The 16,744-nt window shown below is 49.0% G+C and overlaps 2 protein-coding genes across 6 annotated transcripts in view; one reads left to right on the top strand and one right to left on the bottom strand.

Annotated features, from left to right (window-relative positions):
• Positions 1 to 5,623, top strand: part of nup35 (nucleoporin 35) — a 16,279-nt gene extending 10,656 nt beyond the window's left edge. The window contains exons 7-9 of one of the 2 annotated variants that reach the window (XM_020929256.2): positions 1,455 to 1,583; positions 4,142 to 4,270; positions 5,426 to 5,623. In XM_020929256.2, the coding sequence (XP_020784915.2) occupies positions 1,455 to 1,583; positions 4,142 to 4,270; positions 5,426 to 5,503 (336 nt within the window). In that variant the 3' untranslated portion in view covers positions 5,504 to 5,623. The remainder of the gene's footprint in view (positions 1 to 1,454; positions 1,584 to 4,141; positions 4,271 to 5,425) is intronic. The other variant, XM_055149076.1, reaches the window with a different exon arrangement.
• A 2,503-nt stretch (positions 5,624 to 8,126) lies between these two features.
• itprid2 (ITPR interacting domain containing 2) overlaps positions 8,127 to 16,744 on the bottom strand; it is a 65,663-nt gene continuing 57,045 nt past the window's right edge. The window contains exons 19-24 of one of the 4 annotated variants that reach the window (XM_055148786.1): positions 15,557 to 15,668; positions 15,365 to 15,430; positions 14,112 to 14,468; positions 11,409 to 13,298; positions 9,790 to 11,263; positions 8,127 to 9,021 (exon numbers count right to left, since the gene is read on the bottom strand). In XM_055148786.1, the coding sequence (XP_055004761.1) occupies positions 13,215 to 13,298; positions 14,112 to 14,468; positions 15,365 to 15,430; positions 15,557 to 15,668 (619 nt within the window). In that variant the 3' untranslated portion in view covers positions 8,127 to 9,021; positions 9,790 to 11,263; positions 11,409 to 13,214. Of the gene's footprint in view, positions 9,022 to 9,456; positions 9,735 to 9,789; positions 13,299 to 14,111; positions 14,469 to 15,364; positions 15,431 to 15,556; positions 15,669 to 16,744 lie in introns of those variants that run through there. The other 3 variants (XM_055148791.1, XM_055148777.1, XM_055148781.1) reach the window with 3 other exon arrangements.

Below are 16,744 nucleotides of genomic sequence, written 5' to 3'. Positions count from 1 at the left end.
CAACATTTTTAAATCCTCAAAGCGTCTAAAAGCTGATGATTTGTCAGACTGAGCCTCGCCGCTCTGAGCCGCTCTATCAGCTCTCGCTCTGATTGGTCCAGACGCTCCACGGCGTGCACGTCACACGGGTGGGAGGAGCTTGCCCGGATTCAGGAAGTAAATGCGGAAGAGAAAATTATTTTGGGGCCAATGAGCCGATGAACACGGAGCCTGAAAACAACACGACACATCTTGGGTTCATCTTCAGATTTAATTAGAGTTCTGTGGTTTATGTTCACGGAGCGCGATATGAAGCTCTTCGGGAAAGGTTCTGCTCTGTTCTGCTTTAGTATCGATACCTGCGAAAAATGAGGCTCGATATTAGTTTCGGTATCGATTAGTCTCAGATTTGTGATTCTTTTGACGGTCCTGGTTTGATCACAAAATAACAGAATTCTTTACTATTGGCTCTTATACTCGTGTGAGTGAAGCTCAGAATCATTGTAAAACTCAAAACACAACAGATTCCAGGCAACTCCAAAACAGTAGAAACACTGAACACATCGCACGAGGAAAAATATAATTAAAAGGCCTTTATTAGAATGGCCAAAGCCGACATGTTTCGACCTTAACTGGTTTGGACACTAGAACGTGGACGGCGCTAGAACTTGGACACCTACAGCTCAGGTACTAAGAGCTCGGACACTAAAAGCTTGAACACAGGAGCTCGGATACTTAGAGCGCGGACCCGAGAGCGCGCGGACCCGAGAGCGCGGACCCGAGAGCGCGCGGACATTAGAGCGCGGACATTGGCGCGGACCCGGAGCGCGGACATAGAGCGCGCGGACATTGGCGCGGACATTGGAGCGCGGACCTAGAGCGCGGACCCTAGAGCGCGGACGCCTGGAGCGCGGACCCGACGAGCGCGGACCCTAGAGCGCGGACATTAGAGCGCGGACATTAGAGCCCTAGAGCGCGCGGACCCTAGAGCGCGGACATTGGAGCGCGGACATTGGAGCGCGGACATTAGAGCCCTAGAGCGCGCGGACCCTAGAGCGCGGAGAGCGCGGACATTGGAGCGCGGACATTGGAGCGCGGACCCTAGAGCGCGGACACCAACTGGTCTTAACTGGTCTTCATCAGGGCTGTTAAGCGCGTGCGATGTGTACATTTTTTCTACTGTTTTTTAGTGCCTGGAATCTGTTGTGTTTTGAGTTTTTATCCTTTTTTCCAAGAGCGCCTCTATTTGCTCCTACTGATTGGAAAACCTGCAGCAAACAGCCACATTTTTGTTCTTTCATCATTGTAAAACTGTTGAGGAAAGGTCACTTTTTTCTTTTTGTATTGATACTTGTTTAAGCTTTGATTTACGATCTGATTTGTCTGTGTGTGTATATGTGTGTGTCTTGTCTGTGTGTATATGTGTGTGTCTTGTCTGTGTGTATATGTGTGTATGTGTGTGTGTTTGTGTTCAGATGGCGACTCCCGGTAACTGGATGCACCTGCAGTATCAGTCGAAGCTGCAGGCGCGAAAGGCCCTGTCCAAAGACGGGAAAGTGTTCGGAGACGCCATCATGGTCGGGGTCAAGCCCTGCATCGACAAGGTCAGTGTCCAGACTCCTGGGTCCGCGCTCTTAGTACCTGAGCTCTACGTGTCCAAGTTCTAGTGTCCGAGCTCCTGTGTCCATGTTCTAGTATCTACGTTCTAGTGTCCAAGTTCTAGTGTCGTCCAAACTCCTGTGTACACGTTCTAGTGACCAAACTCCTGGGTCCGCGCTCTTAGGGTCTGCGCTCTAGGGTCCGTCGTCTAGGTCCGCGCTCTTAGGTCCGCGCTCTTAGGGTCCGCTCTCCGCGCTCTTAGGGTCCGCGCTCTTAGGGTCCGCTCTAGCGTCTTAGGTCCGCGCTCTTAGGGTCCGCTCCTCTAGCTTAGGGTCCGCGCTCTAGGGTCCGCGCTCTTAGGGTCCGCGCTCTTTCCGCTCTTAGGGTCCGCGCTCTCCGCTCTAGGGTCCGCGCTCTTAGGGTCGCGCTCTAGGGTCTCTAGGGTCCGCGCTCTAGGGTCCGCTCTAGGGTCGCGCTCTTAGGGTCCGCGCTCTAGGGTCCGCGCTCTTAGGGTCCGCGCTCTTAGGGTCCGCGCTCTCGGGTCCGCGCTCTTAGGGTCCGCGCGCTCTTAGGGTCCGCGCTCTCAGGTCCGCGCTCTTAGGGTCCGCGCTCTTAGGGTCCGCGCTCTAGGGTCCGCGCTCTTAGGGTCCGCGCTCTCGGGTCCGCGCTCTTAGGGTCCGCGCTCTTAGGGTCCGCGCTCTTAGGGTCCGCGCTCTAGGGTCTGCGCTCTTAGGGTCCGCGCTCTAGGGTCCGCGCTCTTAGGGTCCGCGCTCTTAGGGTCGCGCTCTTAGGCGCTCTAGGGTCCGCGCTCTAGGGTCCGCGCTCTTAGGGTCCGCGCTCTAGGGTCCGCGCTGCTCTAGGGTCTCGCGGTCTCTTAGGGTCCGCTCAGCGCGCTCTTAGGGTCCGCGCTCTTAGGGTCTGCGCTCTAGGTCCGCGCTCCAATGTCCGCACTCTTAGGGTCCGCTCTTAGGCTCTTAGGGTCCGCGCTCTTAGGGTCCGCGGGTCGCGCTCTTAGGGTCCGCGCTCTTAGGGCGCTCTTAGGGTCGCGCTCTTAGGGTCCGGGTCCGCTCTTAGGGTCCGCGCTCTTAGGGTCGCGCGCTCTTAGGGTCCGCGCTCTCCGCGCTCTTAGGGTCCGCGCTCTTAGGGTCCGCGCTCTTAGGGTCCGCGCTCTCGGGTCCGCGCTCTTAGGGTCCGCGCGCTCTGGGTCGCGCTCAGGGTCCGCGCTCTCAGGGTCTGCGCTCTTAGGGTCCGCGCTCTTAGGGTCCGCGCTCTTTCGCTCGGCTCCGCGCTCTAGGGTCGCTCTTAGGTCCGCGCTCTTCCGCGCTCTTAGGGTCCGCGCTCTAATGTCCGCGCTCTTAGGGTCCGCGCTCTTAGGGTCCGCGCTCTTAGGGTCCGCGCTCTAGGGTCCGCGCTCTAAGGGTCCGCGCTCTAGGGTCCGCGCTCTTAGGGTCCGCGCTCTAGGGTCCGCGCTCTAGGGTCCGCGCTCTAGGCTCTAATGTCCGCGCTCTTAGGGTCCGCGCTCTAGGGTCCGCGCTCTAGGGTCCGCGCTCTGGGTCCAGCTCTAGGGTCCGCGCTCTTAGGGTCCGCGCTCTAGGGTCCGCGCTCTAATGTCCGCGCTCTTAGGTCCGCGCTCTAGGGTCCGCGCTCTAGGGTCCGCGCTCTAGGGCTCTAATGTCCGCGCTCTAGGTCGCGCTCTAGGGTCCGCGCTCTTAGGGTCCGCGCTCTAGGGTCGCGCGCTCTAGGGTCCGCGCTCTTAGGGCCGCGCTCTAGGGCGCTCTAATGTCCGCGCTCTAGGGTCCGCGCTCTAGGTCCGCGCTCTTAGGGTCCGCGCTCTAGGGTCGCTCTTAGGGTCCGCGCTCTAGGGTCCGCGCTCTCGGGTCCGCGCTCTTAGGGTCCGCGCTCTAATGTCCGCGCTCTAGCGCTCTAATGTCCGCGCTCTTAGGGTCCGCGCTCTAGGGTCCGCGCTCTCGGGTCCGCGCTCTTAGGGTCCGCGCTCTAATGTCCGCGCTCTAGGGTCCGCGCTCTAGGGTCCGCGCTCTAGGGTCCGCGCTCTTAGGGTCGCGCTCTTAGGGTCCGCGCTCTAGGGTCCGCGCTCTAATGTCCGCGCTCTAATGTCCGCGCGCTCCAATGTCCGCGCTCTAGGTCCGCGCTCTAATGTCCGCGCTCTTAGGTCCGCGCTCTAGGGTCTCCGCGCTCTTAGTACCTGAGCTCTACGTGTCCAAGTTCTAGTGTCGTCCAAGTTCTGGGGTCCGAGCTCCTGTGTCCATGTTCTAGTATCTAGGTTCTAGTGTCCACGTTCTGGTGTTGTCCACGTTCTGGTGTCGTCCACGTTCTGGTGTCCGAGTCTCCCACACGACATTTCTCCATAAATAAACAAAAACGTGACACAAAACTGAGGGAGTGACTTATGACTCAGACTTTTGACTTCAGAAAAAACAAAGTGAAACAGATAAAACATGTTAATACTTTTTATTGATCTGTTCTCGTGTGTGTGTGTGTGTGTATATATGTGTATGTGTGTGTGTGTGTCTGTGTGTCTGTGTGTGTGTGTGTGTGTGTTCAGAGTGTGATGGAGAGCGCAGACGTCTCGTCTCCTCTCTCCTCGTCCTTCTCGTCTTCGGCTTTGCCCTCGACTCCTCGCTCCACCATCAGACCCCTGAGCGCCCAACGCTCCTCTGCCAACGACTACCAGGTCTGTACCCCCCCTACACACACAACACACACACACACACAACACACACACACACACACACATACACACACACAACACAGACACACACACACACACACACACACACACACACACACACACAACACACACACACACACACACATGTCCCACAGTACGGCATTAAAGCTTCTATCAAATCTCTTTTCATTTGTTTTTCAAAATAAAACCAAAAACAACAATTTTCTTCATTATTTGTCTCCAAAACCAAAATGAAAAAACAGTTAATGATTCATTTTTTCAGTTTAAATTTTGTGTTTAAATGAAAAATGGAAAAAACAGACTAAACCAGGACTAAACCAGGTCTGAGTGTCAGGACGGGCCCGGAGGTGCGCCAAGGTTAGTGCAAGGTTTAGACCTGGTTTAGACCTGGTTTAGACCTGGTTTAGACCTGGTTCGGTCCGGTTTTTAGTCTGGTTTTCAGTCCTGGTTTAGTCCAGTTTTTAGTCCTGGTTCTAGTCCTGGTTTAGACCTGGTTCAATCCCATTTTTAAGGTTTAGTCCTGGTTTAGTCCTGGTTCAGTCCAGTATCTGTTTTTTCCATTTTTCTATTAAACAGAAAATCGAAAACTGAAAAAAAAAAATCATTATCTGTTTTTTCATTTTGGTTTTGGAGACAAAGACATTTTTTTTTTTTTTTTCATTTTCTTATTTTTGGTTTTATTTTGAAAAACAAATGAACAAACGACACACAGATTCTGTCCTCATGAAGACCAAACCACACCAAGTTACAAGTCAGATCTTTGGACTTTTTCTGTATTTTCTTGGTATTTTTGAGCTCTAAAACCACCTGTAACTGAATAAATCTAAAGTAGAGCTGTTTAAAGTCACACTGTGGAACATTCCAGACAGAGCAGGAACATCTCCATGAAGAAAAGTGTTAGATGGACCCTCCACTAAATGAAAATTAAAGTTGATTCTAAAGCTTTAAAAAAAAAAAAACTCCTGCTCCTATTGGCCAACGGTGACAGGAGGGCGGGGCCAGAGGGGTGGTTTTTATTGGTTGAGGGTTCTGTCTCTTCACACCTGTCCCCGCCCACTTTTGTGACACGACAGAACCTCGTAGAACCGATAAACGAGACGTGATGAGCCTGACGAGTGTTTTTGTGTTTGTGTTCAGGTTGTTTCCGACAGACAAACGCCGAGGAAAGACGACAGCTTCGTGTCTAAAGCCATGGAGTATATGTTTGGCTGGTGACCATGGCGACCGCGAGTGTGTGTGTGCGTGTGCGTGTGAGAAAGTGTGTGTGCGTGTGCGCGAGTGCTTTTCTTTTACGAATTTTTAAAATGTTTGTTTCAATAAAGCTCTTTAAACACACTCCGGCTCTTTCTCCATTTAAATACTTGACCTCGAGCACTTTTGTCCTGAGCGTTGTTACTCTCCTCAAACGGCCCTGACGCAGATCTGACTCCACCTGTGGACTTTTACTTGATCTTTTTTATTGTATTTATTTAATTCATAAAACATAAAACGACATTAACAGCATCCTAACATTAAACAAGAAATGAATGAAAAGCAGCAGAAAAAAAGAGTAAAAATAATATTTTCTGCCGCTTCTTTCCTTTTCCAGACAAAACTTTAACACCGAGAGTCGCTTTAAAACATTTCAAATCAGAACATTTCATTTCAATCACAAATATGGATCAATTTCCAATAAATCTTCACGTTTATGCGCAACAGTAGCAGTTTTCTTTTTCATACATTCACACTGAGCCACAGGACACGAGCTCGTACGTCTCGACTCGAGTCATGACCTGAGCTGCAGCGTCTCACAGCAGAGGTGGGGACTTGCAAGTCGTGACTTGGACTTGTCAGACTTGAGTCACTATTTTTAGGACTTGAGACTTGATAAAACGGACTAAGACTTGGGACTCGACTTGGACTTGAGGCCTGTGACTTGAGAAACTTTTAAATCTGAATTCTTTCTGTTCTTACCGAAATGATTAAGACTAAGATCTTGTCAGGACATTAAAAAAAAATTACAACAATATACTTCTAAACTCTATAAATACTCATATATAAAAATACTGATTTATGAATACAATTTATTATTAATTATATATGATAAATATGTAGATATTTATTTAATTTATTATAAATTTATCATATAAATTGCAAAAATCAGTTTAAAGACTTGAAATGACTTGAAGCTCAAAGCAGACGACTTGGACTTATGGACCAGTGACTCGAGACTCGACTTGGACTTGACTGTGTTTGACTTGGGACTTGACTCGGACTTGAGACTTGCAAAACAACGACCTGCACCTCTGGCTCACAGTGAGACGTTACAGGATCTAAAACACATGGAACAAGTCTCCAAGTTTGATTTGGACAGTTGCTTGTGATTTTTTAATGTTTTTTAGGTTTTAAAAAGCTGCAGATCTTCTCCACTTGACGCGTCTGTTAAAGTTCAAGTCTGAGTCCATTTTCACCCCACTGCACTTTGTTTTATTCAGGACTTTGAGGCTGAAACGTGACTGAGATCAACTCTGGTAGAATCTCTGGAGCTTCACCTGAGCTGATCACTGTAATGATCTCCTTTTATTTCTGGTCTTCTAAAGAAAACTACAGCTTCACTACAGATCCTCCAAAACTCCTCCAAAACTCCTCCAAAACTCCTTCAAAACTCAAAACTCTCCAAAACTCCTCCAAAACTCCTCCAAAACTCTACTCCTCCAAAACTCCTCCAAAACTCTACAGCTCCTCCAAAACTCTACAGCTACAGCTCCTCCAAAACTCTACAGCTCCTCCAAAACTCCTCCAAACTCCTCCAAAACTCCTCCTCCAAAACTCTCAGCAAAACTCTCGCGCTCCTCCAAAACTCCTCCAAAACTCTACAGCTCCTCCAAAGCTCCAAAACTCTACAGCTCCTCCAAAACTCCTCCAAAGCTCCTCCAAAGCTCCTCCAAAACTCCAAAACTCCTCCAAAAACTCTACAGCTCCTCCAAAACTCCTCCAAAACTCTACAGCTCCTCCAAAACTCCTCCAAAACTCTACAGCTCCTCCAAAACTCCTCCAAAACTCCTCCAAAAACTCCTGCTCCTCCAAAACTCGCGCTCCTCCAAAAAAAAACTCCTCCAAAAAAAATTAAAAATTATTGGTTTCTAAATCTCTTAACGGTCTTGGTCCTGTTCATTTTTCTGATTCGGCTTTTATCACACGAGCCTCTCGGACTCTCAGCTCCTCAGGTCTCGTCTTTGAACCGTCCCAAGAAAATTAACCAAACAACTAAAAACTAAACTCAAAACGTCTCTTTTTTAATGTAGCTTTTAATTGACACTTTTACCTGTTTTAACTTAAATGATCATTATTGTTTTTATTATATTTGTTTTAAATTAAATGATCATTACTATTTTACTTCGTCTCAAGCTGATTTTATGATTTAGCTCTACATTTTTACTTTTACTCGAACCTTGAGCTGCTTTCTGTTTATGTTTTATGTTTAAATTGTTGTATATTTGGATGATAAAGTTTGTTGGAGTTCGGTGAAAGTCTCAGGTGGAGGTTTTTTTTTTGGACCTGGTTTACGTTTTGTGTTTTTCTCGGGTGTTTGAGCCGCGGTTTGTTCTGCTTCAAACAATGAGCCGTGGACTTTGTGCAAACACGCGATTCTTCTGGTGAAGGTTAAAACAACACGAGGAACAGGAAACGCGTTACACAAGCCCCGAAATAATCCCAAAATAAAATACTACAGTAGGTCACGTACTTTAAGACCATGATGATAAAGAACCGCTGGAGGTCAGAGGAACCCGAGGCCAAACGTCTGGGCTCCAGTTTCCAGACTCAGTAATCAGACACAGAAATAAAATCGTCTTAACTCTTCTGGAAAAATATCTGGATTTATTTTATTAATTCATCTTAAAAATCAGAGTTAAATTACATTAAAATGACATAAAAACACGTCCAGATGTTGAACACGACGATCTGAAGCCGAACCCCACAGTCCCGCGCACGTCGGAACACGATCGCAGACGTGTCCGAGGAGCACGGCGGAACCTTTCTGACGCCGCCCGCTCGTCTCCGTGGAGCTTTGCCTGGAATATTCCACAGTACGGCATTAAAAGGTCGACAAAAATAAACTCTCGTGAAGCTTTAAACTGTGTTCTAAAGTCGTTTCCTCCTCAAAAACAAGAGCTGGAGTTGTTTTTTTTTTTCCTTTCGCGTGTTCGTACTAAAGATTAAAGTGTTACTCAAAGCTCAAAACGCTCTGTTCCACCTTGTGATGTCACGAAATGGTGGTTTTCATGTAAACAGCTCCTCGTAACTTTTCTGTAAGTGTAGAGATTTCAGTAGAGACCGACCGAATCTGACCGAAGGTGCGTGTGGAGTTTAATTAAAAAACACAACAGAGCACTTCCGGTGTTATCACCACACGATGACATCACGAGGTGGAACGGAGCGTTTTTAGTTTGGGAAAAGAACGTTTGGGAGCCTAAATCTGCAACTCCGGGTCTGTGTGCGATGAGGAAACCACATTAGAACAGAAATCATAGTTTTATTTTTATTAACGAGGCGGTTTGTGGGGGAAAAAATTAAGAAAAGTACAAAAAATGTTGGACAATTTAGACACGAGGAAGGACTTTTTCTGACACTTCTGTCTTTTATTTTTATTAAACGTTTTCGTTTTTGTTCGGACTAAAGATTAAAATGTTACTCAAAGCTCAAAACGCTCTGTTCCACCTTGTGATGTCATCAACAAGATCGAGTCCAAACGTCTTCAAGACCGAGACAAGACCGAGTCCAAGTTCAAGACGAGTCAACCTTCAAGACCGAGAGACGAGTCCAAACGTCTTCAAGACCGAAAACCGAGTCCAAACGTCTTCAAACCGAGTCCAAGCACCTTCAAGACCGAGACAAGACCGAGTGACCGAGTCTTCAAGACGAGAAAGACCGAGTCCAAACGTCTTCAAGACCGAGACAAGACCGAGTCCAAACGCCTTCAAGACCGAGTCCTCCAAGACCGAAAGACCGAGATAAGACCGAGTCCAAACGTCTTCAAGACGAGAGTCCAAGACCCTTCAAGACTGAGACAAGACCGAGTCCAAACGCCTTCAAGACCGAGTCCAAACGTCTTCAAGACCGAGACAAGACCGAGTTTCAAGACCGAGACAGACCGAGTCCAAGTCCAAGACCGAGAGACCGGTCCAAACGTCTTCAAGACCGAGACAAGACCGAGTCCAAACGCCTTCAAGACCGAGACAAGACCGAGACAAGACCGAGTCCAAACGTCTTCAAGACCGAGACAAGACCGAGATAAGACCGAGTCCAAACGTCTTCAAGACCGAGATAAGACCGAGTCCAAACGTCTTCAAGACCGAGATAAGACCGAGTCCAAGCGCCTTCAAGACCGAGACAAGACCGAGAATAAGACCGAGTCCAAACGTCTTCAAGACCGAGACAAGACCGAGATAAGACCGAGTCCAAACGTCTTCAAGACCGAGATAAGACCGAGTCCAAATGCCTTCAAGACCGAGTCCAAGCACCTTCAAGACCGAGACAAGACCGAGTCCAAACGTCTTCAAGACCGAGATAAGACCGAGTCCAAGCGCCTTCAAGACCGAGACAAGACCGAGTCCAAACGTCTTCAAGACCGAGACAAGACCGAGTCCAAGTGCCTTAAAGACCGAGACAAGACCGAGTCCAAGACAAGACCGAGTCCGAGACGAGACCGAGTCCAAACGTGGTCAGATTTGATGATGGAGCAGATTTATGAAGCTGCTGTAGAACACGACACACATTTACACACATTTACACACATTTACACACATTTACACACATTTAACATTCACCGTAAATCTGATCAGAGGCCAAACGCTCTTACCGACTGAGCTACTGTTCACGTTCGCTTTAAATGCCGCACTAAGGAACATTCCGGGCAAAGCGTCTCCGTGGAAACCAGCAGGTGAAGCGAAAAAGTTACACGATGCAGATTTAAAGACAGAGATGGAACAACTCGCTCTGAAACACCGGGACGTGGAGCTCCAGACGTGACTCCGCGTTACGGGTTTAGGTCGTACGGCGTCGTCTTAAAGAGTCGGGCGTTACGCTGCTCCCCGCGCCGAGCCGCTCCCCCTTCAGAGCCGCGCCCGCCGACGAAACCCCCGCGCGTCGCGTCGGGTTCGTCGGGTTGTAGCGCATCGTTCCGCGTCACGTTTTTTTTTGGGTGTAAATTTACGGAGAATCGCGGCGTGGGCTCGTGTCCACAGGAAGAGAGATCGCTAAATTGCTCAAACGTGAACGGACGACTCTCAAAAACGAGTCTTGGGGCGGGTTTTTTGAAGAGGGAGCGGCGTTAGGACACAGGAGGAAGCGGCCGTACAGTAAAACCTCCGACTCTTTAACGACGCGACCGTTGTGACGTTGAACCACAGCGGCTCGTTTGTGTTTTTTTTGTTTCTTGCACTGACGAACTTTTTATTATTAAAGTGTTTCTGTTCTATTAAATACATTATATATTAATTACTGCTGACATGATTCACTTTATACACTAAACCAACAAAGAAACAGTGTAGTGTGTCTGTCTGTGTGTGTTTACTGGATTTTTCAAACTATAAGATGCTCTTAAAATCCTTTAATTTTCTCAAAAGTCGACAGTGCTCCTTATGAATCTGTGTGTGTCATTTGTTCAATCGTTTTTCAAAATAAAACTAAAAATAAGGAAACAAAAAAACAACTGTTTTCTTCGTTATTTGTCTCCAAAACAAAAATGAAAAAAAAAAAAAAAAAGATTTGTTTCCCGTTTCTGTGACCAGACCAAGACCAGGCCAGGACTGAGACCGGGACCGAGACCGGGACCGAGACCGGGACCGAGACCAGACCAGGACTGAGACCGGGAGTGTGACAGAGACCCAGACCAAGACCAGGACCGGACTGACCGGAACTGAGACCGGGACCAGACTGGGACTGACACCAGGACTGAGACCAGAACTGAGACCAGGACCAAGATCAGGACTGGGACTGAGACCAGGACCGGACTGGGAACAGACCGGGACTGAGACCGAGACTGGGACTGAGAACGGACCAAGACCAGGACCTGGTTTAGACCTGGTTCAGTCCCGGTCTATTCTGGTCCCATTCTGGTCCTGGTCTCAGTCCCGATCACCTGACAGTCTACGTGGGTGCACCTCTGGGCCCCCGACACAGGACTGAACCAGTTCAGTCCTGGTTCAGTCCTGGTTCAGTCCTGGTTTAGTCCTGGTTCAGTCCTGGTTCAGTCCTGGTTCAGTCCGTTATCCATTTTTTTAATTTTTCATTTAAACCCAAAATCAAAAACTGAAAAAACGAATCATTATCCTTTTTTTTTTTTCATTTTGGTTCTGGAGAAAAATAATGAAGAAAACAAAATTTTCTTAATTTTTGGTTTTATTTTGAAAAACAAATGAACGAACGACACACAGATTCTCCTCCCAGATTCACCGGGACAGAGAGACGGCGCCGGGCGAGTTACACCACGATCTGCCGACGGATCGAGGACGAATGGACCAAGGATCAGACTCAAGTGTCGCCCGTTTGTTTCGATTAACGCTCCTTATAATCTGAAAAATACAACGTGTGTACGTGTGTTATTGTCATCTTTTTCCTTTTCATTACATTTAATTAAACTATACATTTTTTTTAAACTCCATTTCTGCTCCTAGAATCACAAACACAAACATGAACAGTGACGTTTCAAGTGGACGAACGTCTCTCCAAACGTTCATCATCTTCGAAACTGCAAAAACACGACGTTCAGAACGAAAAAAAAAAAAAAAAAAAACAACAACTCGATTATTATGGATCTTTCAGGACCTGGACGAATCCTACGGCATTTAAAGGTGCACTCTGGAACTTTTCTCGTTGAGGGTCCCGACAGTTACTCGTCACAATCAGAACGCAGGTTTTTAAAAGAGTTCAGAGCTAAAAAAAAAAAAAACAACGAAACAAAACATTTATAACTGAGTGAAAATTAAACTTATATAAAGATGCATTTGTTCAGTTGTAGTTTTTTTTTTTTTTAGCTCAAAAACACTTTTAAAAACCTTCTAAAGCCGAGCGCCTGCACCGATCAGGAGTCAGAACGTTTCCTGTAGGATTCGTTTGAAGAGAAGAAGAAGAAGAACAAAAATTCAAGTCATTATTGTGAATGTTTTGATGTTTTTCTGCAGTCGGCGCTCGAGGTTCTGGTCGAGTTCAGAGCGACGCCTCCTGGGAGTGACAGTCTTTACAGTGTTTATACAGCGTACAGTGTTACAGACGAGGACGGGGACGAGGACGGGGTTTGGGAGGACGGGAACAGGACGGGGGCAAGTTCTGGGAGGACGAGGGTGGGGACGGGGGCAAGGACGAACTTTGAGAGGACGAGGTTTGGGAGGAGCGGGTTTAGGAGGACGGGAGAGAGGACGAGGGTGGGGGCGGAGACGGGGACGAGGTTTGGGAGGACGGGGACAGGGTGGGGATGAGGTTTGGGTGGACAGGGGCGAGATCGGGAACGGGGACGAGGTTTGGGACTGACGGGGGCGAGGGCAGAGACGGGGACGAGGTCTGGGAGGACGAACTTTGAGAGGACGAAGGTTTGGGAGGAGCGGGGTTTAGGAGGACGGGAGAGAGGACGAGGGTGGGGGCGGAGACGGGGACGAGGCTTGGGTGGACAGGGGCGAGAGCGAGAACGGGGACAAGGTTTGGGACGAAGAGGGCGAGGGCGGGAACAGGGACGAGGTTTGGGAGGACGAAGGTGCGGATGAGGGCAAGGACGGAGGGCGAGGACGGGAACCAGGGCAGGGACGAAGATTTGGGACGATGAGGTTTGGGAGGACGGGGACGAGGGCCTGGGGCGAGGTTTAAGAGGATGGGGCTGGGGTTTGGGAAGACAGAGGCGAAGGTTTGGGAGGACGAGGCGAGGACGGGGTTTTGGAGGACTTGGTCGCCATGGTTACTGTTGTTTGGCGGGGGCGATGGAGGCGAGCAGCCCACTGTAGATCTCTCTGCGGATTTCCTCAGCGACACTTTGTCTGATCTGAAAACAAAACGAAGAAATGAAAAAAAACGGTTCCACCTTGTGATGTCATGAAGTGGTAGTTTTAAAGTGAACAGTTCCTTTTACCTTTAGGCATGGGCCTTTTAAAGTTTGAATTATGTTATTTCCCTGTTTTTTATTTAATTATGTTTTGACAAATAAAATAAAACAAAATACCTTTATTTTGTCAAAATCATGTTTAAAATAGAATAATTTCATATTTCTTTGCAAGTCGCTTCTTGATTTGTGTAAAACTATAATTTTATATTTATAATAATTATAATCCAGCACAGGAAGGAAAAACATTTGACAATCATAAAAACCTGTCACTTTAAAACACCTGTACCTGGTTTAGTCCTGGTTTAGTCCTGGTTTAGACCTGGTTTAGACCTGGTTTAGACCTGGTTTAGACCTGGTTTAGTCCTGGTTTAGACCTGGTTTAGACCTGGTTTAGTCCTGGTTTAGTCCTGGTTTAGACCTGGTTTAGACCTGGTTTACCTGGTTTTAGTCCTGGTTTAGACCTGGTTTAGACCTGGTTTAGACCTGGTTTAGACCTGTTTAGACCTGGTTTAGACCTGGTTTAGACCTGGTTTAGACCTGGTTTAGACCTGGTTTAGACCTGTCCTGGTTTAGTCCTGGTTTAGTCTGGTTTACCTGGTTTACTCCTGGTTTAGACCTGGTTTAGTCCTGGTTTAGTCCTGGTTTAGTCCTGGTTTAGTCCTGGTTTAGTCCTGACTGCTCAGTGTTGTTAATCACACCTTAAGTCGTGATCCATAAGTTTCCAAACGTCTTAAACGTGTAGTGAGTTTGTACCTCTCTGATCAGCTGCTGCAGGTTGTCCACAGGGGGCGTGGTCTCGGTCTCCAGTCCCCGCCCCCCTCCTGTGGGCGTGGGCTCTGCCTCCTGTCCCCGCCCTCCTCCTGTGGGCGTGGTCTCTGCGGCGCGTGGCCCCTCCCCCGGCTGCTCCGAGGGGCAGGTCTGTGGAGTCTCCGACGCGGCTCGGGGAGGGGGGGCGGGCGTTATGTTGATTGACGCGCTGTAATGCCCCGCCCCCCGGCTCTGGCTCCTCCTCAATGGACTGGAGCAGCAGGAGGAGGCGGGGGAGCCGCTGTTGCTATGGTAACGGAGCTCGGACTGGAGGAGGAGCTGCTCCCTCAGGAGGTCGGACACCTGAGCACACGGAGAAAACATCAGACTCTGCGTTTCCCTCATCGATCAAAGTTTAAATCTGAGGCTACGTTTATATGATGAGGGTCTGAACAGAAGAACCAAAAGTGGCGTCAAGTCTTCATTTTTATTCTGCACTTAGATGAGCGTTTTCGGGAGGGAATTCTGCGTGCATACGGTGACAAAAGTGTGTGGACATACGCAAAAGTAGCTGTACTTCGCTCGCCTGCACCTTCGCTTGGCGTGGACGCTCGTTGGACTTCGCTCGGACTTCGCTTTGGACTTCGCTACGGTTGGACTTCGCTCGGTTGGACTTCGCACGGTTGGACTTCGCACGGTTGGACTTCGCACGGTTGGACTTCGCACGGTTGGACTTCGCACGGTTGGACTTCGCTCGGTTGGACTTCGCTCGGTTGGACTTCGCTCGGTTGGACTTCGCTCGGTTGGACTTCGCTCGGTTGGACTTCGCTCGGTTGGACTTCGCACGGTTGGACTTCGCTCGGTTGGACTTCGCACGGTTGGACTTCGCACGGTTGGACTTCGCACGGTTGGACTTCGCACGGTTGGACTTCGCACGGTTGGACTTCGCACGGTTGGACTTCGCACGGTTGGACTTCGCACGGTTGGACTTCGCACGGTTGGACTTCGCTCGGTTGGACTTCGCTCGGTTGGACTTCGCACGGTTGGACTTCCCTCGGTTGGACTTCCCTCGGTTGGACTTTGCTCGCCTAAAAAGTGCCGTTTAAACTGCCTACACGAGCTCGTAAACTTGATTTTAAGCAGAAATACTCAAAGTGTGGCGACAATTTATGAACCGAATCTCTACCTATGACGTCACAATTTGAGGAAATTTAAAACAGAGTGTGTGTTTGTGTGTATTTGTGTGTTTGTTTACTGACCGGTTCCATGGCTCTCAGGGCCGAGGCGGAGCTCAGGTTGTCTTCACTGGAGCCCTGCGGAAAACCCTGAAGAACAAACACAGAGTTTATTAAGGACGGTCCAACGGCGCCTCCTGGAGGAACAGAACGGGACAGTGTCGTCTCGTCTGTGCCTCAGGACAGAAAGATTCAAACCAGATGTTTGGACAGTACCACGTGTGGAGGAGGGTGCAGCTCCAGGAGTCGCTCCTCCAGAAGAGCCTCCAGCTCCTGCAGCTCCTCTCGAACCGCAGAGCGAAGACGCTGAAGATGCTCCACCTCCAGCCTGGACACGACACACACACGGACACACATAAACACACAAACACACACACACACACACACATAAACACACACACACGACACACACACACACACATAAACACACATACACACGACACACACACAGACACACATAAACACACAAACACACGACACACACGGACACACATAAACACACATACACACGACACACACACACAGACACACGACCACACACAGACACAAAAAACACACACAGACAAATACACAAACACACAACATAAACAAACATAAACACTGTTCAGGATCATGCAGGTTTATGTCAACACTCGAAGTAAAACACTACTGAGGACGAGAGGAAAGACGAAGACGAGAGGAAGGAGAGAGGAGGAGGAGAGAGGAGGAGAGAAGAGAGGAGGAGGAGAGGAGAGGAGGAGGAGACAGAGGAGGAGAGATGTAGGAGTAGGATGTAGGAGGATGTAGGAGTAGGATGTAGGATGTAGGACCTGTCGGTGGGGATCAGGTGTCTGTAGACTGGGGCTTGTTCTTGGAGGATGTAGGAGAGGATGTAGGATGTAGGAGTAGGATGAGGATGTAGGATGTAGGGTAGGAGAGTAGGATGTAGAGAGGAGGATGTAGGAGGTGTAGGAGGTAGTAGGAGGAGGATGTAGGATGGGAGTAGGAGGATGTAGGATGTAGGAGGTAGGAGTAGGATGTAGGAGTAGGAGGTAGGAGTGGAGGCTTAGGAGGTAGGAGGAAGGGAGGATGTAGGATGTAGGAGAGGATGTAGGATGTAGGAGAGAGGATGTAGGATGTAGGAGAGAGGATGTAGGATGTAGGAGGTGTAGGAGGTAGGATGTAGGAGGTAGGACCTGTCGGTGGGGCTCAGGTGTCTGTAGACTGGGGCTTGTTCTCGGAGGATGTAGGAGAGGATGTAGGATGTAGGAGAGAGGATGTAGGAGGTAGGATGTAGGAGAGAGGATGTAGGATGTAGGAGAGAGGATGTAGGAGGTAGGATGTAGGATGTAGGAGGTAGGAGGTAGGACCTGTCGGTGGGGCTCAGGTGTCTGTAGACTGGGGCTTGTTCTCGGAGGATGTAGG

This window comes from Boleophthalmus pectinirostris, unplaced genomic scaffold (genome assembly GCF_026225935.1).
Source record: "Boleophthalmus pectinirostris isolate CB_2022bp ecotype Guang Dong unplaced genomic scaffold, ASM2622593v1 HiC_scaffold_1, whole genome shotgun sequence".
Taxonomy (NCBI): domain Eukaryota; kingdom Metazoa; phylum Chordata; class Actinopteri; order Gobiiformes; family Gobiidae; genus Boleophthalmus; species Boleophthalmus pectinirostris.
This window is presented reverse-complemented; position numbering and strand designations above follow the sequence as displayed.